At 42.0% G+C, this 23,656-nt stretch overlaps 1 protein-coding gene across 1 annotated transcript in view; it reads left to right on the forward strand.

Moving 5' to 3' along the window:
* Positions 1–22,010, forward strand: part of scube1 (signal peptide, CUB domain, EGF-like 1) — a gene marked incomplete in the record, with an annotated part of 95,119 nt that extends 73,109 nt beyond the window's left edge. Inside the window, 15 exon segments of the mRNA XM_035679239.1 lie at positions 7,630–7,752; positions 10,815–10,931; positions 11,534–11,656; positions 11,733–11,852; positions 13,738–13,836; positions 14,629–14,745; positions 14,901–15,059; positions 15,286–15,489; positions 15,595–15,756; positions 16,262–16,429; positions 17,025–17,186; positions 17,352–17,549; positions 17,874–18,026; positions 18,155–18,234; positions 18,355–22,010. Of these exon segments, the coding sequence (XP_035535132.1) occupies positions 7,630–7,752; positions 10,815–10,931; positions 11,534–11,656; positions 11,733–11,852; positions 13,738–13,836; positions 14,629–14,745; positions 14,901–15,059; positions 15,286–15,489; positions 15,595–15,756; positions 16,262–16,429; positions 17,025–17,186; positions 17,352–17,549; positions 17,874–18,026; positions 18,155–18,234; positions 18,355–18,507 (2,138 nt within the window).
* Positions 22,011–23,656: the final 1,646 nt, after the last annotated feature.

Raw genomic sequence — 23,656 nt, forward strand, 5'->3', positions numbered from 1 at the left:
ACAGGCAAGAAACCTGGCAACGATACCACACCTTGCACCGGCACAGACCGAGGCCCGACAGCATCATCACCACCAAATAGAACACCGCTTTATCACGCAGACGCTTCTTCCCTGCCACAGTCATGAGCACTTTGTTTTGCCACGAACACAAAACTGAACTACACTGTCCTCCGGGGCCTGTGCACATCATACCTCTGCCAACTCCACCTGCCCTCCTCACACTCAAACTTTGCACGTACTCCCAATATAATACGTGCTCATATCTATGTTGTCTCCGGGCCTGTGCACATACTCCGCAAATCCCACTGCCAACTGAATAGCATGTTGCAATTCCACGCAGATGCAAATTTACCACCTCCTTAACGGGTTTCCGTTCGCACATCTAATTAATTCGTATCATGGTTTCTATAGACTACGATTATGTCTTCCTTGTGTGTGTCCTCTCTTCACCACCCTTACTTGACTCGTCTGAGCCACACCACACCGCACATGATTCGCTAATGTGTGCAGACCTCAAATGGGCACAATGGAAGTTCGTTAAATCGTTGAATCTTGGAAAAATTGTTGCGTGTCCAGTACTGCAGGCAGCAGCAGATAAAGCCAGTCTGTCAGGAAGAGGTTTGAAGAATGTCCTGGCGTAGAATTGTGTCGACGTAGTCAGAGGAGGACACACAGCTCTTGGCAAAGCGATGGAAACTATCGATCGAAGGCCGGAGTGAGAATAATGTGATCGGTCTAGAGTAAATGTCAGAGATGGATCCGCAGGAGACAGCTGGTGTGTGTGTGTGTGTGTGGTGTGGTGTGTTGTGTGTGGTGGGTAGAGAACACCACCACGGGCAGTAGTGTGCAAGCCTTTTGTAGTTGAAAGTGACAATATTGCTCCTCTCTCACAGAGGCGCAGACAGAGATGGAAAGAGTTGGTGTTTGGTGGAGGGAAACATTGGAGTGAGAGACATAACATCACCTCTGTGTGTGTGGTGTGTGTTGTGTGTTGTGTGTGTGGAAGGCTACCTTATCTTGGTTTGTGGATGTTCGGAAATTAAACAGAACAAATCTCATAGTGAATTCAACCTTTTTTTTGCTTCTCAGTGCTTCCATGTGCAGTCTTGATTGTCGAAGCCGTTAATTAGGAGGCGTGCCTCGATTAACAACAGCAACTGCAGCCGGCAAGATGGCTTTGGCCAGCCCCAGATGTTTGTACAGGATGGATTATCAGTCAAGGTGCCCATTCATGTGAACACAGAATGTATTCATAATTTTATTCTTCCCACTGCTTACGCTATTATACAGACAAAGGCATTCCTACATTTTTAGCCATGCTAGGGGCATGGAGGTTCTCTATGAATGTCAAGATTGGTTGGTCCACCACTTCGGTCCAGACTAAAGAAATCTACTAAAAAACTATAATTTAACTTAATTTCATATTTTCAAGGTGCACAGAGGTAAAATCCTAATGACCTTGGTGATGATCTAGCACCACCAAGTCAAAGTTACTTATCCTTACTTGATATAAGACTAAGTGTGAACCTACCGTAGTGTCACCCATTGGTTTGTGGAGTACTTTTTGAATCCTCGAGTTTGGCATTATGGCTGTCGCCATATCAGTTTTTTGGAGCCAATAGTGTTACTCTAAGTTGAGCTGCAATCATTGGCGGTTGTTTGTTTCAACTTGTCCATAGCAGAAAACAATGGCGATTTGCTACATCACACGTATTTTTGTATTACAGCTAAACAGTACACTAAAATATGTTTGTGAAAAATTTTTAGGTGAGAGATAGTCAACGCAGAATCTTCAATTCATATCTGATCAGCACTGCCTAGTTTGACAGTGTGATCTGAGTTTGGTGCGTTGAGCTGAACAGACTCACTAAGAATGACTTTTCAACCACAAGGTAGCCACGCCCTAAAGCATACCCTGCTTTATTATCTATTTTACTCTCAATGGGACCATCATTTACTAAATGAACATCATACTGTATGGAAGAAGACTGGAACTAGAGATTGAAACCATAAACTCATTAGGAAATGGTTTATTGAGCTAATAAATCGAGTTAGAAGTCAACTTATTTTCTCATAAGACGCAATATTGCATGTGATGCAATTGCAAATATAAGCATGTTAACACAAAGAATTAAGACAATAGCAGTGGTGAACATTGATGTAAATACTGATGCTGTTCAATCTTTACAAAAAATGCTTTGATTTAGGTTGCCACAGACCGTTATTCTGACAGCACCGATTAGCCAATTTTTAGATTTACTTTACCATGACTGCTAAAGATCAAAATCTAAAAGCTTTTCTGTACAATGAGCATTACACCCTCATTGAGCCAATTGCGTGCCTGTAAATTCTTCATTACTATTTTTCTTTACTATGGCTACACTTCCTCCAAGATGAACCATGAGTCAAGAATATTGCCTAACAGCTAGAGTAATTAGGGCTCAGAAGAGTCAAAGGGCACCTCTAATAATGTTTAAGGCAAGAAAATAAATTGCTGTACTGTACCAGTTCTGAATAAATGGTAGATGAAACACACATGTCATGCCACCCTCCATTCTCCCTTCGCCCACTCTCCCAACTCGCCTTTATCTGTCCTCTCTCTGTTCTCTCCAAACTTTATCATTTCAAGATGTTCCGAGGCTTAATGTATTTATTTAAGCTCAAAGCTTATTTAAGCTCCATTAAAGGTAATTATATACCCGGTTATAAGGCTCAACCATTCCCAGAGTGGCCATTAAGTGTGGGTAGATGCGATGGTTCTGCCAGTGTTTGTGGCTGCCAGAATAATTATGAAGCTGTGTCTGTCTGTGTTGGGTAGAGCCGGGGTGGTATCCACCACCAGGCATTACAGCGGAGACGTCGAGGGCAGAGGGGGAATGCTGTGGAATGGTGTTTGTCTGCGTGTGTGTCTGCGTGTGTATATGTCTTACTTGCCAACACGCCTGATTGGAGAATCCAGATTTTCTCACTCCTGAAGCTTTCTTTCCAGTTTCTGTGCCATATGTTTGTTAACTGATTCATTCAGAATTTATCAGATGCAGGAAAAGATCAACCTAAAATGTCCCAGTCTTGAAAATCTCTTCACTTTTGTAGTCTCAGGGTTGGCAAGTGTACAGTGTGTGTAACCTGAGGGAGAAAGGCAGCCATCCCTCCTGCTGTCTCACAGATAGAGATCATTCCTACAAGCTACTGTGAAGTTGCCATTGATTGATCTGAATCCTTTGAGGCAGCCGGCACTGCATGTTAGACATGAGACAATAGAGATTAACACTTACAATCTTCAAAATAAGAGAGTAAGACAAGAAGAAGAGAAATCAAAAGAGCAAAACTTTTGAAAGTCAATTGACTAGCAGTGTAGAGCAAAGAGATATTGAAAGGGGCTAATCAATATAAATGCTTCTCTCCTGGTCTGACATCACGTTTTGGGATGTTAGACAGACACTTCAGTGCACTTGAACGCCTTACCTGTCCCACTCTCCTTAAAAAAAACCCAGACCCTCATTCTCCTCCCACCAGCCATGGGGAAATCCGTTTTAGCCAAGCCAGGTGGAGGGACAATCCCTTTAAAAGGCTGCTGACAGGGCACAGTGGGACATACGCTTTACTACATTTTTACCGCGGCGCAGCCAGCTCGTTGTGGATTCCTGTCTCGGCTCCATATTTAGATGAAGAGTTCATTCAGCAGAAGCTCCGTGAGGATACAGAGTGAGAGGATCAGGCCAGGGAGGCCTGAGTCTACCCTGATGGAAAAACACGGTGGCTGAGTTTGGTGGCTGTTTTATAAGGGCTCCTATCACGCTACACTGAGGGCCATTTGAGAGTGCATGCTGACTGGACCTCTCTGTGCTCTCACCACCTTCTCTTGACCCTGTTAATAGCTGGGTCAGAATTGATCAAGCTACACACTAATAGTTTATATGTGTGCAGTGTTAGTATAGCCTAGCAAGCCAGCCACAATTTTCTCTTCACTCACTGTGGCCTACCACCTACCAGCACTTGATAAGCACTTGCTTAGGAAAGGCATTATTTCAATGATGCCTTATAATATATCACTGAAGTGCTCTACTTTAGTGTGACATCACAACTACATCAATCCATCAAGATCACATAGCAAAAACTGAGCTCTTAAAATTTAGGCTTTGGTAACGTTAGTATGCAAATGTCATAGATCAAAATATTGGAGTCCAGCGGTTCTAGTGTAACCTGACTGCACTAGATGGTTTGTTAAACAGAACCATATGGGAAGTCAGGATGCTGATTGGTCCGAACCACTTTGGACAGAACCACATAGCTAGAAGCCTGGCAAGATGGGTTCTCTGGTGATCTCATGATCTTGATGATCCAGTTGCTTAACAAGGTTAGGTCAATGTAATGACCCCAAAGAGTCCAATCATAGCTTGACATGTAACTAGGCGCAGACCTGTCAAGGTTGTTTTTCTTCGAATAAGACACTGCTTGGCAACAACATGAGCCAAAAAAGTTTTCTCGCTTTCTGTTTTTTTTTTACAAATATAAAACCACCAAGGGTAAAGAATTCATTATATATATAGTAGGGGTGTAACGATTCATCTATTACATCGATGTATCGATTTAAAGGATCAAAATTTTAATAAATGAAAAGTAATGTTGGTGCTTCTGGGTGGAACTGTGAAACAGAGGAAAGGTCACCATCATTTTGTTTTTTCTTTTTTAGGCTTTACCGAACACAAGACATGTAACATTAAAACGTTCTCCCTTCTTTCACCCACGTCTTTCTCCCTCTCGTCTAATTTTTACTTTTGTTTCCCACCCCAATTTTCCTCCACCTTTTTCTCTGTCTTGTCTCCTCTACCTACATCCTCTCCCTTTCTCTTTTCTTTTCTCCCCTTCTCTCCTCCCCTCTGTTTCTCTGTGGTGTCTTGCTCGATTTATTCCCCAGCTCAAGGGTTTATGTGTTAATCCCTCACAGTTTTCATCACTTAGAGCACCAATCAAAAAGGGCTTAGCCTGTGTAATCTGCCAGACTATTGTCCCCTCTCTCCACTCCTCCTCCTCCACCTTTACCTCCTCCATCAAACTTTTTCCAGCCTGATCTCCTACTTGCCCTTCTCCACATCTAGAAACAGTTTTTACAGCAGCAAATGGAGGGGGCTGCACTTGCTATCAATGAGAGATAAGGAGAACCAAAATGTATTCATTTGAAAAACTCACAGATTATTAAAAAAGTTAAAGACCTGACTTTGCCGTCTGGGTTCATCCGAGGGCACTGTCGGCTGCATGAGGCGAGGGACTGAGGTTGGATGGTTGGGGTTTGTGAAACCAGATCTGCCAGCAGGTTTGTGGTTGGCACGGAACATGCTGCCTCTGGGGCGATTGCATTCACCTTATTATTATTTTAGAATCCGTTTCTGGAGTGCTGCACCACACCTGCAGTAGAGCTCAGGTATCCAGGTTTTATTCCACACGGATTTAGCAGACACTTTCTCCCGTGGACCACAGGCCTGTTTGTTTGTTTGACTATGGGGCCAACATGAATGCTGTTAGCAGCATCTTAACAACTTCTCACACAGCATTTTATTATGATTGCTGAATGCCAGTTTTAGAGTTATCATTTTCACTTGGGTTGTATATTCATTTGCAGGTTTATATGCAAAACATGTTTTAATCAAACAAATTAGGTATGAATAAGGCTGTAAGCAAGGCCACAGAGATCGTCTCTCTTGGCAAGATCAAGAAATTAGTTTGAGACCCAAATATAGAAGATGCAATTTTAATGATATGCTTAACAGAAAATTGTAGTATATGACTGCAAACTAGATAGTATAAGTATGTTTTGCAAGATAGGAATTGCTTTTGTGTTCACAAGTGCTGTGACAGTACCGTAACAAGGTTAATGATGTTACTATGAGTATATCAGAATGAAAATGAATTAATTACGTTTTGCAGATACATTTAGTATCTATATTGTGTGACTTTGCAGATATGTTTATTAAAAACATAACCATAACCCCAACCCAGTAAGACAGGTGGCATTATGTTTCTAAACCCATTTGCTGTTGCAAATTAGTAGTATACAAAGGCAAAAAAGACAGAGATGTCAGTGTTTCCTCCACGCATCCTTTTTGTTGCCTTTTTTCTTTTGTTCTTAAGCTCCTGAAACCACAAAAACAGATGTCTGGTTTCTCATCATGCACCCAAAGTAGAACTAAATTCAAAGCTAGGCTGAAAAAAACTGGATGTGAATATTGTATAGTCTGTCAACTATATTTTCCAGTGAAGTTCTGGATTCAAAGGTGGAGGGAGATATAAAGACGTGACCATCACCCCTTTTATTGGCCATCACCCACTCTGCAAAAGGAAGGGGCATTAATAGACTAGTCTCTGTCTCTCCTCCCTCTCTCCCAGCAGCTCCATTAGTTCCAGGTAACTAACATATCATGGGATGAGACAGTTGGATCCCTATGAACCAGAGGGCTAAACCTTCAAAGACTTATCCACGCCGCCTGCTGGAGCCCTGTTAAACAGGCATAACACTAAATGTACCATTCCAGTACACACAAATGGAAAATTCAATAAAAATATAAAAGGACAGAAACAGAAATTAAAATATAATAACAATAAAAGTTGATGAATAGCATCAGTAAAGTCAGCATGTTAAACCACAGCAGAAGGAAGGACAGCAGAATGAACTGTTTTGTGCCCACCTGTTGTGCTGTGCTGGGACAGTGTGTCTTTGTGTTTGTGTGGCTGAGGCTGATTTAGCAGGGATTGCCCATTGTTCCAATGACCCATTGATCGAAAAAATGTCCCCTTTGACCGAAAGCCATATTGTCCGATGATGGACGTGCAAGAAAGGACAAAGTCAAGTGACTTTCATCATCATGATAACAATAATAAACACATGGATAACATTGTGAAACGGTTTGGTTAGACTAAGGCATCAAAACTACTTTGTTAGGTTTAGGAAAAGATTATGGTTTGGGTTCAAATAAGGGTTAGGGTTAGGGTTACATCACCTAGTTACATCATCTAATTTCGTAACAACTAGCCTTTGGAGCAACGGGTGTTTGCTTTCAGAATAACAGGCGGCCGAACGAATGTGCTTTGGGTCCAATTGGACATTTTACGGACGATTAGGGTTTTAAATAATGAGCCGCCACAAACAATGGCATTGCACCCACCGAGCTCCCTTTCCAGCACACTGGTATTGTGGTTTAAAATAAGGTGGAAACTTGATGACAGTCTTTCAACGCTGCCAACTCTATTTGCCTATGGAAGCACAAAAATAAAGAGCATAAGAAAAACAATCCCTCCATCCACCATATCTGAGACTCTAATGTCAATACAGACCTTTTCACCAATCTTTGAATAGATTTTAAGCTTGGACCGGAGAAGGGTTCTCTTCTGTGTTGTTTAGTTTGTGTGCCTGATGCATATTTACAGTAATAATGGTGGCGTTTTTGTGTCTTTGTGTATCCTCATATACTGGTAAGACAGTTGTGTGTTAGAGTGGTGCAGTGTTACTGTTATGTTCTAGATTATGCAACCATTTGAACATGGACTGCATGCGCTCTACCACATTGGCTGCTGTTCAGGTGGACTCAGGAGAACATACTTTCTGTTTTTCATTCTTTTATTTTCTTCACCCAGACATTGACGAATGCCAGGAGAACAACGGAGGCTGCGATCACTTCTGCCGGAACACGGTGGGCTCATTCGAATGCAGCTGCCAGAAGGGCCACAAACTGCTCACTGATGAACGGACATGCCAAGGTCAGTGACTGACAGTTGCCGATTGCCCAGACTGTCAATGTGTCATCAGTGCTGGTATCAGGCTCAGGGTGTCATCCATGAGTCAAGTCAAAATTGATTTTGTATTGTTTTTGTGTTGATAGTACACATATTAATACCTAATGTAACACTAGTATTATTTTAAAACATTAAAAGTCTCTGCTTCTCTTACAATGAGCTACAGTTATTGATAGTGTGAGAAATTTAAGCAGGGACAGCCTCCCTTGTGTGAGGTTTTGGTTGGCTGCCTAGCCAATCACTCATGATTCCCATTGTTTTATTGGTTTAGGATGCCGTCTTCTGTGTCTTTTCAAACCCATTGACCCATTAATGTGTGAATGGGAAACTGAGCCCCAGAGCAAGTTGGCCTCTTTGTTGGAGTCAGATGAGAAAATCTATATCAATTTGATCTCTCGATTAGTCCAGGGATACACTAGGTCCTGCAGGACATTAGTCTAGAGAAATTATACACTTTCAATCAGGTCCAGTGCTTGCATGTTGTCCCGGTGGACCCACTGGAGTAACAGAGAAGAAATTTGTATTGATCATCTCATCTGACTCTGTTGAAGATGGCAAACAAGTATATTTCCACAAATGTCGAACTGTTTCTCTAAACTCCAGCTGCTGTAGTGTGACAATAAATACATTGCTGAGATGCAAAAATAAGAAAAAGTCAAGCATCTTTCCCCAGTCTGTAATCTGCAGTTTGTTGCAGCAGGGTAGCTGGGTGTGTAGTGTACATGCAGAAACCTCCTTATGATCAGCGATTATGTTTGTACGACCAAAGGCAGATTCTTGGTTACAAGTTGCAGCAAGCGAGACGGGAGACAAACACAAAATGATTTTATTAACAACAAATCCCTGAGGTGCTTCTGTCCCAGGCCCAAAACCACCAAACAGTGTGTACACATGTGTGTATGTGTCGGATTAACTGTGCATCATCGGCGGCGCGTTTGGAGTCTTTAATAATGTGGTGTTGAGTGTTGTCAGCCACATCACAGCGTCGGTGCCTATTTCTGACACACCTTTGCCACCGTTCCATGCCAGCCAGTAGCTGCTAGGTTTATCCCATCCACTGACATCTGGACTGTTCAGCTTCAACTTGACCTTAAAATGAAATGTAATGTTTAATTTGTCAGCTTTTTCTGTGCCAGTGAGCCTTTCCAGAGAAAATAGCTCCCGGTGATACACTACATGCCAGTGTGGAAGCATTCGCCAGAACTGGCTAAGAAACCAAAGCAAAGAAGATTAATCGTTTGCCATAGTTGCATAAGCAATTCCCACAAATTATTCCCTCTATTCTAAATGTTTAGAAAGGCAGAGAGATAGAGAGAATGTTGTTAGTTAGAGAAACGTCAGCAATCACTGTCAAAACACCTCATCATGACGGAGGGTGTGTCTCACAGAAAAACACATCAGCCAAACCAGAAACCAACATTTGTTTTATATATGTTCCTTTTACATTAAACAGCTCTAGACAACTCCTGTGTGCCCGGCTCAGTTTATGTAAACTCTGCTTGTGGGCTCGCTCAAAACAGGCAAGCTATTCCTAAGTCCCTGCATGGACAGTTGCCTGGAATATTTACCGAGCCAACATCCAGGCCTTAACAACTTCCTCCACATGACAAACTCCATTATAGCATGTCGTATTTTTAGCCCCTGTAAAGCCCCGTGGAACAGCCTGAAATAAACCAGGTGAACTTAAAAGGCTGGCCTCCATTCCTGATAAGTTAATAATATTTGGTGCTGGACAAGTATACATAAACACATGTGCGAGCAGGCGTGCACACTCACATAGACGCTGACGTAACGGTGAGTGTGAGCCATCTCAGCCTCAGTCCAGTGGAGTTTTTCCTGGATTGGTTTATTAGAATGAGCTCTTGTCCTAGTTTAGTGTGGAACGCATGTATTTGTTTACTATAATGTCCACTTTGATTAATAGGACGGCCTTTTCGGACCTTGGTGAGCAGCCTGTGTCCATAAATGAGTCATTGAGATTGCAATGTCTGTAAACCACTCATCCCGCTGACCTTTGCTTCCGCTGACGCAGCGGGACAAAAACTCTCAATAGACTGATTTAAACCATGACTGAACCAGTTCATCATTCCATTAATGTGTGTCCACCATCAACAGGACGTCAGCACATTTGCATGAATCAATCTGCAAAACATGTCAAAATTGACACAGTTTTGTATTTGTCAGTTTGGTTAAATTGGTCAAAACAACAAGCATGAGCAGCCATTGGTGCAAATATTTGGGACTGGGATGTCTACATGACTATAAGTCAATTTCTTTGTAGTGTAATGCCAATTCTGAACTGACAAATACCCCCCATATTATAAACAACACTAAAACTAATACTAATACTAAACATTTTTGAACAATGAAAACTGAACTGGATTAATAAAATCAAATCAATAAAGGAATATCTTATCTTATCTTATAAGCAAAGCCACCCTGGAAATGAACTGAAACTATACAGTGTAAACAGTGAAGCAACATTTCTATTTCTCACAGTATATATTGTTACACCATTCAACCAAATTAAAGCCAGGGCACAAGTACTTTAAACTTGCACTGCAGCATTCTAGTTTTGCAGAGGAAACAGAAAAAGAAGAATGGTCAAAGGTATCCTGACATTTAGTCCCTAGTATGGGTCAAGCTCCAGAAATGCTGGAGCTTACATTTCCAACAATGCAAACAATAATATCTTTTTATTTGGCTTTTTCTGCATGGTAAACTCCCACGTTTGTTAAACTCTATATCCCCAGTTAGGCTGTCTGTCATACATTTGCAGTCATCATCAGGGTTATTTTAGCCACAGATGACATTATACAATAGTTTTCTCAGGATGACTTGTACTAACCATGATGGATAACCTGACATTTATGTTCTCTTTAAGACTTAGTTTTAAATGGCCTCTGGATGTGGGCTGCAACAACTATGAGTGAATGAACAATAACAGCAAATGAAGCCTAATTTTCTGTGTTTGTGATGATGATGATGATGATGATGATGCAGTGCATCTCTTTGGTCTCCCTCAGACATTGACGAGTGCTCCTTTGAGAGAACCTGCGACCACACCTGCATCAACTACCCAGGCAGCTTTGAGTGCTTGTGCAACAAGGGATACATCCTGTACGGCCTCACTCACTGCGGAGGTGAGAGTTCATCCCGCTGCATGAAACGTCAAACTGGCCCGGCAGTGGGTGTGACGTCTGTGTGACAGAGTAGATAAAATGTGTGTGTTTGTGTGTATGCATCTGAAAGGGAAACACTTTTCAGAGTGTGAAGGTGAGTGGTCATTAAGCGTCTGCAGACGGCCGCTGCTGAAAGCATTCTCACACCTCAGTCCCCCTGAATAATTCTGTGCCTGCATTTTTGTGTGGACACAGGATGAGTGTGTGTGCGTGCATGTGTGTTGGTTTGTATTTGTGTGTATTATGTGTGTGTGCTATCAAGCGCCTGTAGCACAGTCAACACAAACAGTTCTGACTGTTTCTCAGGAGCAGGATACGTGTATTAACAGATATATGCTGTATTTTCTCGATGTACTAATGATGTAAAGGTATGTGGAAACTAACAAACCTTTTTGGGTCCCCCATTAATGGATAGGCCTTCACAGCCTCTCATCTACAGAATAACATGTGCCTATAATCCAGATCTTTTGTCTGCTGCAATCTGCCCCCCTATCTAGTTTTCCCTTGTCTAATTAATAGTAAAAACAGAAGGACGTGTAACGCTCTCTGTGGTTGTGTCTCAGACATCGATGAGTGCAGCATCAGCAACGGGAGCTGTGAGTACGGCTGCATAAACACCCAGGGCAGCTACGAGTGTGTGTGTCCACCTGGACAGAAACTCCACTGGAACAAGAAAGATTGCATCGGTAAGCACCAACTCTCAACTGTGTGTGTGTGTGTCCAGGTTGTTGTCATGGTGATGTGACTCTGTGTGTTCCTCAGAGGCGGTGAAGTGTCTGCCCAATGGGAAGCCAGCGCCCCGAGCCCAGCTGACCTGCACCAAGAGCGGAGGGGCGGAGGTCTGCTCGCTCTCCTGCCCCTCCAACGCCCTCTTCCTCGCAGGTACACACACACACACACACACATTTTACATACGTGATTACAGCAGAACAATCTTAAGGAAAAAAGCAGTGAAGATAAAATGTATTGTGCTTTCCTGTTTTAAGTAAAATACAAAAAAAATACAACATTTGCCAGTTCCAGCTTTAGAACTTAGTGTTATCATTGTCTACTATGTTAAACATAACGTAAAGAGTGCTAGCTGCTTGGCTCCAGGGATGGCAATGTCTGTCTGTCAACTATTGAATGGATTGTCATGACGATCTGTACAGACATTCATGGTCCCCAGAGGAGGAATATTATTGACTTTGATGTCCCTGACTTAACCTCTAGTGCCATGTTTTTACTTATTCAGTAAAATATTTCTAGAATAGCCCTAGATTCTTAGTCTTGCCATACATGTAGTACATTTGTATGTAATGTGCAAAAAATGCACCTATTAAAAGTAAATAAAATAGTTCTGCTTAGAGCCCAAAGTTCAAGATTTAAATGTTATTTAAAAATTTTCTCTCATCTTAGAATTTTTTTTTTGTTTCTTATTTTTGTATATATAAATCTATTAATATATAGGCTCATTAGGCATGGCACCGAGGCGCCCCTACGTGGGAAGTTGCAACATTTTACAGACTTCAGAAGCCCGTCTTCCACCTAAAATGTACTTATATCTTCTGCACTAAGCAACTAATTGCCAGTTGCACTACCCAGAGTTCCAGGTGACATCTTGAAGTTGCTGGTTCTGTTAAACCTGTAGTTAAGGAACCATCAAGTCCATCAGTCAAGGAATTTCTAGTCTTATCTGTCTAAATGGAGTTAAACTGCATTCATAATGATTCAAAAAAGGTCTTAAAAAGTCTTAAATGTAACATGTTGTAACCTGCCTTTATCCATTTAACTTTCTTTCAACAGAAATATCCTGCAAAAGAAGAATAAAATGTAATTTAAAGATTGAGCCTTTAGGTCGAAGACCCCGCCAATGAAGTTCATTCTGTATTCTCTGTGAGCTCTGTACTGTCTGTAGCTGTCACTCTGCACACGTTGCTGCCCTCTGGTGGTGACAGCTGGCAGTCACAGCTTCCTGTACCATCCTTTCCTCTGGATGCGACTGAGCTCAATGAAGCCACTCGTGCTCTTTATTGCTATGTTTGTTGACTCCTCGGGGGGCTCTCCACTCAGACTGACGTGTTTTTCACTCTGCGAGGTTTTCTTGGCTCAACCCGTCCCAGCACTTTGGCTGGCACCCCATCCTCTCCTCCTGCGATAGTACTTAACACACATCTGTAAATCGATTACATTCTTTGATCACGCCACTTTTTCCATAGCGTGGCCCTCGCTCCGTTTAACTTGGCGGCCATCGTGTGAGAATGATGGATAGCTCTCAGGCATGAGGTGAAATATTTGTTTTTCTGTCTTTTTGGAGTGCGTCTTAATTTTAGGGGGAGGGAGCCATGTAAATTCCTGTGGCTGAATGCAGCCCAGGCTCTTATTTAATCATCCCGCTTTTATGACCTCTGAAGGCTTCACCCCTCATTTCTTACTTGAAATGCGTCTTTGTGTGTGCATGTGTATCAAGATAGAGAGACAGGGTCCATAGATCTTTCATTCAGGCTTTCATTTCTCAGTCGTGGGTTTAAGGTCACATGGCAGCAGAGTTTCCTCTGGGCTGCCTTCAACTTCTCTCGTTTCTGAATACAGAACAGCAAGGTCATACAACGTTTATAAAATTCTTTTCAATCCTCTGAAACTGTGGCATAGCATAGCCAAGTGAAACATACACGCTTCCATACCCATACACTCTCAGCCTCCCTAACCTCTCATCATCATGTCTGATTTCTATTTCCTCACTGTAGTCTAATGTGTGTGTGTGTGTGTGTGTGTGTGTGTGTTACAGACTCGGAGAACAGCTACACACTGAGCTGTGGAGTGCCCGTCCAGCCTGGTAAAGCTCCTCAGAAGAGGAATGCCACCGCTGCCTTACCCACCTGTGCCGGTACAGTAGGCCAAGCATCAAGCATGATGGGAAATGTGGTATTTAAGAGCATGTTAATAAGAAATGTCATAGAACAAATTAGATTTTACAGCTGCAATCTGTATGTATTCAGCAGTTGATTTACTCAGACAGCAGCTTATTAGGCTGTCAGGTCCTGGACTGATCCGGGTACTGCCCTCTAGACGCGCACTGCCAGCAAAGGAGAGCTCATAGGTGTAATCCAGTTCTCTGTGAGATCACTAAGCTCAGTAAAGAAATAATAACATGATGATGTTGATAATTGTTAAAAATATTCATGTTGGCCAACTCCACCTGAGAAAAAGTTATTATTACTCAAAATGTTACTCATGAAATGATGATATAAATCGACAGCCGGCAGGAAGAAATGTAAACCACTACATCAACATTGCAAAGGAAAAACTCAAAAAACAGGGTTCCTTTAGCATTCATTTCCCATTACTTTCAGTAGTGTATAATAAGGGAACAGACTGACAGCAGAAACGATTCTCTACTAGCTTATTCTGGAGCCTTTGCAAATATAAGTGGAATTTGGGAGCAGTTGCGTGAACATGTCCTGCTGTCAGGTTAAAAGAGGCAGTTGCTAACATTGGAGGTGTGACTAAAGTGCGGTGCTTAATAGTAAATAGATTAAAAGACGGGGAGGGCAGAAAATGTCATCTTACATTCTAAAAAGTAGAAAAATGAACAAAGTTGCATACAAGTTGTCACAAATGTCCACTGATTGGATTGTACACTGTTTAATAGTCTTTTTTCTGCTGTGTATGAATAAAGACACTCTGGCCCCGCCCATCAAACAGAAGGCCAGGTTTAAGATCAAAGACGCCAAGTGTCACCTGAGGCCCCGCAACAAGGAGAAACACAGAGATTCATCCAAGCAGAACCTGCAAGGTAAAGAACTTCTGACGTTAAGAGTTTCACTGCATCAGCAACTTACACTAACTGAAAGAACGGCACATATCTTTAGTGCTTAATTATTACCCATTATGACTCTCCTTCTCCATCTCCTCCTCCTCATTTGTCACTTCTGCTTTGTCACCTGGAAGGAGGCCAGTTCCCCTGCACCGACAACTGCCAGGTCACTTTTGTCAACCTGAAGTGCGACTCGTCTAAGAAGCGCCGGCGGGGACGCAAATCTCCTTCAAAAGAGGTTTCCCACATCACAGCTGAGTTTGAGATGGAGATGAAGGAGGAAGAAGCCTCAGGTGAGATGTTCTTTCTCCACTATGAATGATATGAATTCTTACTGTATTGAATAGTATGTAGGGGTCTAGAACAGATGGCGGTTCAAGTTAAAAACAAACACAAAGTGTCTTGTGGTATCAAACCATATGCAAAATACAATATATACATAACAGAGACAAGAGACATAAGCAAAATTTGTATTTTTATTGGAGCATGTTTTTAAAAAAACACAATGTTTCTCCTTAGACTCGTGTAACGTGGACTGTGTGCGGGAGCGGATGAAGCAGAAGCTGCAGAATGCCATGCGGACGCTCAGGAAGTCCATCAACAAACAGCAGTTCTACATCCAGTTCTCCGGGACAGAGTACGAGGTGGCCCAAAAACCGTCCAGGGTACCCGAGGGCGCGGAGGCCTGCAGCACCGGACAAGTCCTCCGAGACGGAAAGTGTGGTAAGTAGAGTTTTACTAGCTGTCAGCTGGTGTCAGGATGCTGCTGTACTGTCGTAATGAGGAGAGTATTTCCTTTAAAGTGCTCACCTGTGTCGTCCTCCTCAGTGAGCTGTGCCATGGGGACGTTCTACAGCGGCGAGCAGGAGCAATGTGTCCAGTGTCCTTCCGGTACATACCAGGACACGGTGGGTCAGCTGTCTTGTGAACCATGTCCCAGCACTGAAGGACAGGGCATCGCTGGTGCCAAGAACGTGTCTCAGTGTGGAGGTAACTCACCATCTATTACCATTGTCATTTGGAGTCCTAAATGAAGAATGGCAGGCTGTTAGAGAACCTTAGTTATCTTCTGACTGTCAATCAACTTGGTTCCCTATTTTTTCTGCCAGAATTTCACTTTGCTGAAAACTTATATTATATTATTATATTATATATATTAAAATTTCTTCGGGGCAAAATTGCAGTAGTAGTGTTTCAAGTATGCAGTAAAAGAGTTGTCTCTATGTACAATATGCATGTGTAAATGTGGGGTTGGCACCACCTTGTGGCCATTAATGAAAACTGAATGTGAGTCACAGCCACAAGAGAGCACAACCAACCAGTGTTAGAGAGCTGTGATTAGAAAGATATTTACCAACTGATCCTTCTCTGAGAAGCACTCTTACATTGTGTACTTCATATAGAACTTCAAACAGTTTAGTCAAACAGTGTCTTAGTGACAGATACAGATACAGATACATTAAAAAGAGCAAATTGTCTTTTGTCCTTCCCTTAGGTCAGTGTCCAGCAGGTCATTCCTCTGCTGACGGCTTCCGTCCGTGCCAGCCCTGTTCGCTGGGCTCCTACCAGCCAGAACCCGGCCGAGTCCTCTGCTTCCCCTGCGGAGGAGGTCTCATGACTAAGTATGAAGGAGCTGTCTCCTTCAGGGACTGTGAGGCCAAAGGTGAGGCTTTGTGTCAGACAGTGTACATCTTTATATGTCTACTCACTACAGTAACGCTGGACCTCGGGCCAATAGCAAACACCTTTGTATTGTATTGGCACTAGGACTGGAGAATGACTAATGGTCATTCTCCCAGCTGTGCACAGATTATGAAAAAGAATCATTTGGGATCAAAATTAAAAAAATCTGCATAAACACAGATTTATATTATATATATATATACAAATTAATTTTTAATTGTTTTTTGCTAGGAACATCTGGCAGGCCAAATCCACCCTTATTGCCCTTTGGGCAGCCCTGTTCTATAGTTTGTGTACGTTCTCTGTGTAATTGGAGCTTTTTATCTGCCAATTCAAAACTGTGTATGTTAATGCTGGCATTTGCAATGAAACAAGCCATTTGTCAGCAGTTTCGTTGCTAATGCCGTCATAAAGGAGCATAAAGCATACAGGCTTTAGTGCTTTGCCTGGCTGCCTGTTTTGTAATGGAGGCATAAATAATAGTGCAGCTGTGTGATGTATTTGTAGATGGCCTGCTGTTTATCTTCATTCAGTTTATATTGCATATACACTGACTCCCTCCTGTTCTTCCTCAGTGCACTGTGCTCCAGGACATTACTACAACTCCAGTACCCACCGCTGTATCCGCTGCCCAGCAGGAACCTACCAGTCTGAGTTTGGGCAGAACTACTGCATCACCTGTCCAGGGAACACCACCACTGACTTTGATGGCGCCACCAACGTCTCCCACTGCAAAAGTAACATTCACATTTAGCTTCCTTCTGAAATATATATAACTGATCCAGAGAGATTGATAACGAATGGCAGACGAGTACAGGCTTCAGAGACAGTAGTAGGTTTTTCAGATATTGGCTCTGTTGTATTGAAATGAGTTTTAAGTGTTTCTATTATTTTGTCCTCAGATCAGCTGTGTGGAGGTGAGCTGGGAGAATACACAGGCTATATCGAGTCTCCCAACTACCCCGGGGATTACCCGTCCAATGTGGACTGTGTCTGGACCATTAACCCACCACACAAGAGGCGGATTCTCATCGTAGTGCCAGAGATCTTCCTCCCCATTGAGGATGAGTGTGGTGACGTGCTGGTCATGAGGAAGAGTGGTAAAAATACATTTTAAGTTTCCTTTTTTTACCAGAACAGCACTGATCAGACAGATTTATGATCTGTCTGTCGACAGCCTGCAGGTCACTGATTTAATATCAATATTCATATTATTGTATGACCAACATTACAGTAGAAACATTTATTAAAAACTCAAAATGTGTGTCAAAGTGGCTTTCACCTGGCTTTTAATGCATCATGGTTCGCTTAAATTCTTTCTTGTGTTGAAAGAAACCGAAACACAAGCTTACCGACTCATCTACTGATTCAGACTAAAGCAAATGAACTATAGCTTTGATAACATGTTTGTGCTCTTCCTCCAGCCCTTCCCACCTCCATCACCACCTATGAGACGTGTCAGACCTATGAGCGACCCATCGCCTTCACCTCTCGCTCTCGCAAGCTCTGGATTCAGTTCAAGTCCAACGAGGGCAACAGTGGCAAAGGCTTCCAAGTTCCATATGTCACCTACGATGGTGAGTTGAGTTAGATCTAATCTCACCTGCAGGCTGCCGTGAGTGAGTTAGTCTTTATTGAAAAGTTCCAAACTTCTTTGTGACTCACGTGATTATTTCTTTTCCATCATTTAACTGTTGTGCTCTAGAGGACTACCAGCAGCTGATAGAGGACATAGTGCGAGATGGCAGGCTCTACGCCTCCGAGAACCACCAGGAAATACTGAAGGTATGGAAGGATACAGAACATGACCGGCCTTATGGTCGTTGATTCTGAGGTAACGACATCTACTGTTGAAAAGGTTGGTCCGGTGGGATGACACTCATTGTCCGTGTGTCCTCCCTACAGGACAAGAAGCTGATAAAGGCCCTGTTTGACGTGCTGGCCCATCCCCAGAACTACTTCAGGTACACAGCACAGGAGTCCAAAGAGATGTTCCCTCGCTCCTTCATCAAGCTGCTGCGCTCCAAAGTCACCAGGTTCCTACGGCCGTACAAATAGACGGGGCCTCTCCAGTGTCCTGTTAAAGATCCTCGTCATCCTACGCCATTTTTTAATTCCAGCAACCTAAATGTAAACCCCCCCCCCATACATTGATGTACCTGTTCTATGACTAAACATCTTAATTTCCTGTATTTGTCACATGATACCTTTCCTCATCTTTGACCCCTTTAACTAGTAATCCATCATTAATCCTTCCCTCCATTGAGTGCAGCTTTTTCTATAAGGTTTGACCAATATGGGTTTTTGAAGGCCAGTATAGTGTATATTGTTTCTTTAAATTTAACCATTTTATACCAAACGTGTCATTTCATTGCATGTTTTACAGACTTCTTCTGTAGCTGTAGTCAGGGGTGGAATCTACTTCAAATCAGTAGTGGCCCTCAGTGACTGATAACAGATACAAGATGGTATACTGTTAGAACATTCATAATTTGGCCTTAATGGCTGCTTCCGGTGTTTCATCATTCATTTAAGCTTTACCCAGCAGTAATATGCTGTTATTCTGCATAAATAAATAGAGGCGTGAACCCATGTTGAGTATCCCTTTGGTATGTGTAAATCCTCTGCCTTTTAGCCTAAAAGCTAAAACTGAAGCTACGCTGGCAGTCACCAGCCAGCTGCATTTCTTTTTGTATTGTTTTTGAGGCTTTGTATGCCTTTAGATAGCACCAGTAGCGAGATGACAGGAAATTGGGGAAAGAGAGATGCGATAAGATCCCCAGCCAGACATTACAGTTGATGGTTGCCTTCTTAACCCCTAAGCCACAGGGCCCCCCAACAGCCAACAGCTTCACTGTGGGCAAGCCATTGATTATACATTTCTAAAGTCAGTTAAGTACATGGTATTTTAAAGCAGCCCCCCTATTTAGTAAAAGGCCAGTATCAGCAAACCAATATATATCGGTCAAACCCTATTTCTGCACACATACTTCTTACTCATACTTACTCTCCCAACCATTCCCAGATCTCTGCACCTTCATTAACACCTTTTGTTCTGCGATCTTCCTTCCTTTCCCTCCCTCCACCTCTCTCATTTTATTTTGCTCTGCTTTGTTTTTCCATGTCGTGGTTTTTGTTTTTGTAATATTTATACTGAACAAGTCAGAACTTGCAGAAGCCCACATCACAGATGTTTTAGATGCGACATACATACAGATGTGTATGACATTTATGTTTGTGTGGACATACACAGCATGATGTGTTAAGACGCATTGGCCCACACAGTGTACATGGATGTATACTGAATTCTTCATTGGCCCCCGAAGTGCACGAGACAGAGATGAGGAAAACAATTGGTGCACTTAAAGACACATTTTAACATGGAAAATGATTGGAAAGAAATGTTAAAGTGGGGAAATTGAAACCATTCCACTTCAGTGGGTGCTTTATCCATTGGAACACAGGGAAAGATTAAATGGGGTGAATCAGAAAGTCTATATTGTAATTTTTTTTAAATAATAAAAAAAGATATATAACAAGATGAGATAAACTACCTGCAAGTAACAGATTGTTACTTTAGAGAGAAATGTATGTGATGTAACTAATATTTGGAACTTTAATTGCACTTGAATTTTATATTTTAAACTGTAGGAAAAAAAGATCTAAGTTACGTATTTGTTACCTTTTTTTTGTGTTGTTTTGAAATGTGCCACATGTGGCGGTGATGAGAGAGAAAGACAGCTGTGTCTCCTGTTATTGCTCCCACTCTGTAGCTCGCAGTTGCCCCAAAAATCTCTCAGTTACAGTAGTTTCAAGCCCCATTCACAAACACACACCACGAGGAAACATTTAGGTCGAAGCTTCAGCATCTCAAAAGACTGTTAAACTAATGCGCACAGAGGAAAGACAGTGTAAGCAACCTGCCACCACCACTACAGTCTGTGTTTTCACTGCCCAGTCCTGCTTCATCCGTCCTATAGCTGCCAGAGAGAAGAAGCATCACCATAAAGGCTTCTTGTATGATGGCATTATACATACATACTGCTACAGTATATGCCTGTTTCTGAAACACTGCTTATCTGCATTCACCCAGATGCAACCTCTTTCCATTAAATAGTATAGTGTGTATACTATGCTTTTCTTTTATAACCCAACTAAATGTTTCTGTGTCATTCCCATTGGTAATAATATGTCTATGAAATCCTATATATTGAAGATGGCCTATATCTGCACAATGCGAGTGGAGTTGAAAGATGTCTGTTGCGACTGGAGTGTTGGTCTGGAGGTGAATGTAGTGGCAGGGACACAGTCGGAATAATGTCTGTGTGTCCGTAGCACTTGCAGCTTCAACTGTAAGAAAGTGAACTTTATCTGTGTGTTGTTGATAAAGAGGCAAGCTTTCCCTGACAGATTAGCATAATGCATATGTGATACTCCTTGGCGTTGAAGCTAAACTACTGTTAACAGTGGCATTTATGTGAAGAGAAAGCTTCTACTCTTTGTGCCGAGCACAACGAAGATAAGGGAGTGTCAGCTTATCAAAGCCCAGTGATTATAGATTTAAAAGACCAGGCTGGAGCTCTTGCATGTTTTAGCTCATTTACTACAAATCGTGTATACTGCTTAGTATTTTCCCGAATTAGATTTTAAGTTTACTTTTTCCCAGGCAGCAACTGGTTTCAGTTCATTTCAGAACACTCTGAAAATCAGTGTGCACAGACTCGCACAACTACTTTGGGAAAATCACATGAGAAGATTGATACCACTCATGTTTGTGCAGTACATATGTAGCTGTAGCCAGCAGCCTGTTAGCTTAGTTTAGCATAAATTAGCGAAAATGTGAATCAGCTAGCCTTGATCTGCCAACCAGCACCTCTAAAACTCATTGATTAACCTGTCATCTAAATTGCAAAACAAAAAATATTCACTTTCCACTGGATGTCGCACTAGAGCAGCAGCATCTTAGACCAAAACAATAAAACAATAACCAATGCTGCTTTGGTCGAAATAAATCCTTAATTCAGAGTTAGATATGGTTGCTAATGTTGGGGTCAAATGCAGCAATCAAAGTATGTTGTTGTTGTGTGTCTGACAGCATTATGGAGAGGATCTCTACAGAGATAGACCTTTTGTTTAATCAGAAACAGCTGGAATATCACTATCACTCTCCACCAGCCTCCATAAACAAAAACGGTAATTTTACCTTGCATACCATCGTAACATCATAACTTCATTCAAAGTGTTCCAACAATCACCAACTGGTTTGGTCCAAATAAATCCTTAACAGCAGTTTCAGTCTCTGCACACAGAGCAGTAAACAAACCAAACTTTTGTAAACAAACCACAGAGAGGCTGCGATAGCAACACAGGCAGAGTGTGACATTCTCTGCTCAGGACAGCATGACTCCACTATATCTTTACATAGCTAATAGTTGTTTGCTGCTATATTAATGTTTTAAACCTCATATATATAACCTTCAATTAGTTAACTTTAGAGGTGCTGTTAGGTGGATTTTGTTCCATATTCCAGAACAGACGACCAATACAAGTTATTAAAATGCTCACAGGATACCTAAAGAAAGTAAAGGCAACTTAATGTTCCCAGCGTTGGAATTTTCTAGTCTCTGCAAGTTGATTTTCATAGCGTACTGAAATGAAACCAATATGGCTCGAACGTAGGAAACCAATCACAAACGGTCATGCAGTCATGTTAAAAGCAATGTAATGGGCTGAAGCAGGCAAAACCACAAGTATGGCCCTGCATAGCACTGATCTGGCCACAGTTAAAAATAAGTTATTAAATAGTTGAGAGAACCAATAACGAAATGGGAAATTATTTTAAAAACATATTTTTACAGATATTGGCTGATAATCACCCCCTTAAAAACTGACTCTTTAACTGTCAGTGAGGTCACTGGATCATCAGATAATTTTCCAAAATAAGAGCATACTGTCATTAGGTATTGTTCCAGGCCTTCCTAAATAGCTGCCACACAGACCATGTTATGGTACGGCCTACTTCCTGTTTGAGGTGGGCACTGTTCAATATGAGTGTTATGAAAAAACAATATGAAATGCTCTAAAATTTATAATTGACTTATTTTTCCTAAGAATGTATTCTATTGTGAATGAGTGTGTGTGTGTGAGAGAGAGAGACACTGTAAGAATGAACGTGTGTGCAGTAAGTGTGAGTGTTTCTGTGTGTATCTGTGTGTATCTGTGTGTGTGTGTGTGTGTGTGTGTGTGTGTGGTGAGTTTTTGTGCTGGGTGCCTGTGATAGAGGAAGAGACTGGGTGTGTATGTTCTTTAGTCCAATTTGTAGAGGAATAATTTTAACGTTTGTGTTAGTTGGTTGTACCCAAAGAGAGAAACTGTAACGCAGTGTTGTGCCATTGTTTGGTCCATGAAACTCCAGTACTGAACAAATTAAATAAAACAGTAGCAGAAAACAGACTCAAGTTGTCTCTTTTGTGTGTCCATGTAGATCCTTCCCATCCACAGTGAAACAGGCAGAGAGGAGGCCTCGGAGCAGCTTCTATCTGCTCATTATATCTCTTATCTTTCCTCAGTTGTGGCTCTATGTGCCGCTGCACACAACTGGCCTGAAGTACGCTTCCGGAAAATTTAGCTGACACTGCTAATATTGCTGTTACCTTCAAGCGACACAATCTGTGCAGCAGATCTGGAAGCTACACCAGAAACACTCATCATCATCCACACATTCATATTCTCTTTATTTGTCTTACTTAGGAGCAGATGGGAGCTGAGATAACCCGTTTGATACGCTCTGCTGTCGGGATATCGGCACTCTTCCTGTGCACGCTCACCAACTTAAGTAAAGTGAGTTTTGAGGAGTTGATGAGTCATCCTGTTTGCTCACCTTTTCCTGTTACAGTTGCAGTAGATGATGACTGCTGCTTCAGTGGAAGGTTTGTGAAGCAAATCAAGTACCTGAGCTGTAACCACAGATTATACAGTCTATGTCTGTAACTCACTGATGGATTCACTCATAGGCTGCAGGTTCTCCACAAGGCGGAGCTGTTCAGTCATTGTCATTGTCATTTGTCCCAGTAGAAAGGCCGGACAGAGCAATTTGAGAACCCTTTAAGGTCCAGTGTGAAAATAGAAAATCCAGAAATGGAATATAATATTTATAGGTATGTTTTCATTAGTGTGTAATCACCTAAATATAGGAATCGTGTCGTTG

Source organism: Morone saxatilis, unplaced genomic scaffold (genome assembly GCF_004916995.1).
Source record: "Morone saxatilis isolate NCDOM2014 unplaced genomic scaffold, NCSU_SB_2.0 Contig10, whole genome shotgun sequence".
Lineage (NCBI taxonomy): Eukaryota > Metazoa > Chordata > Actinopteri > Moronidae > Morone > Morone saxatilis.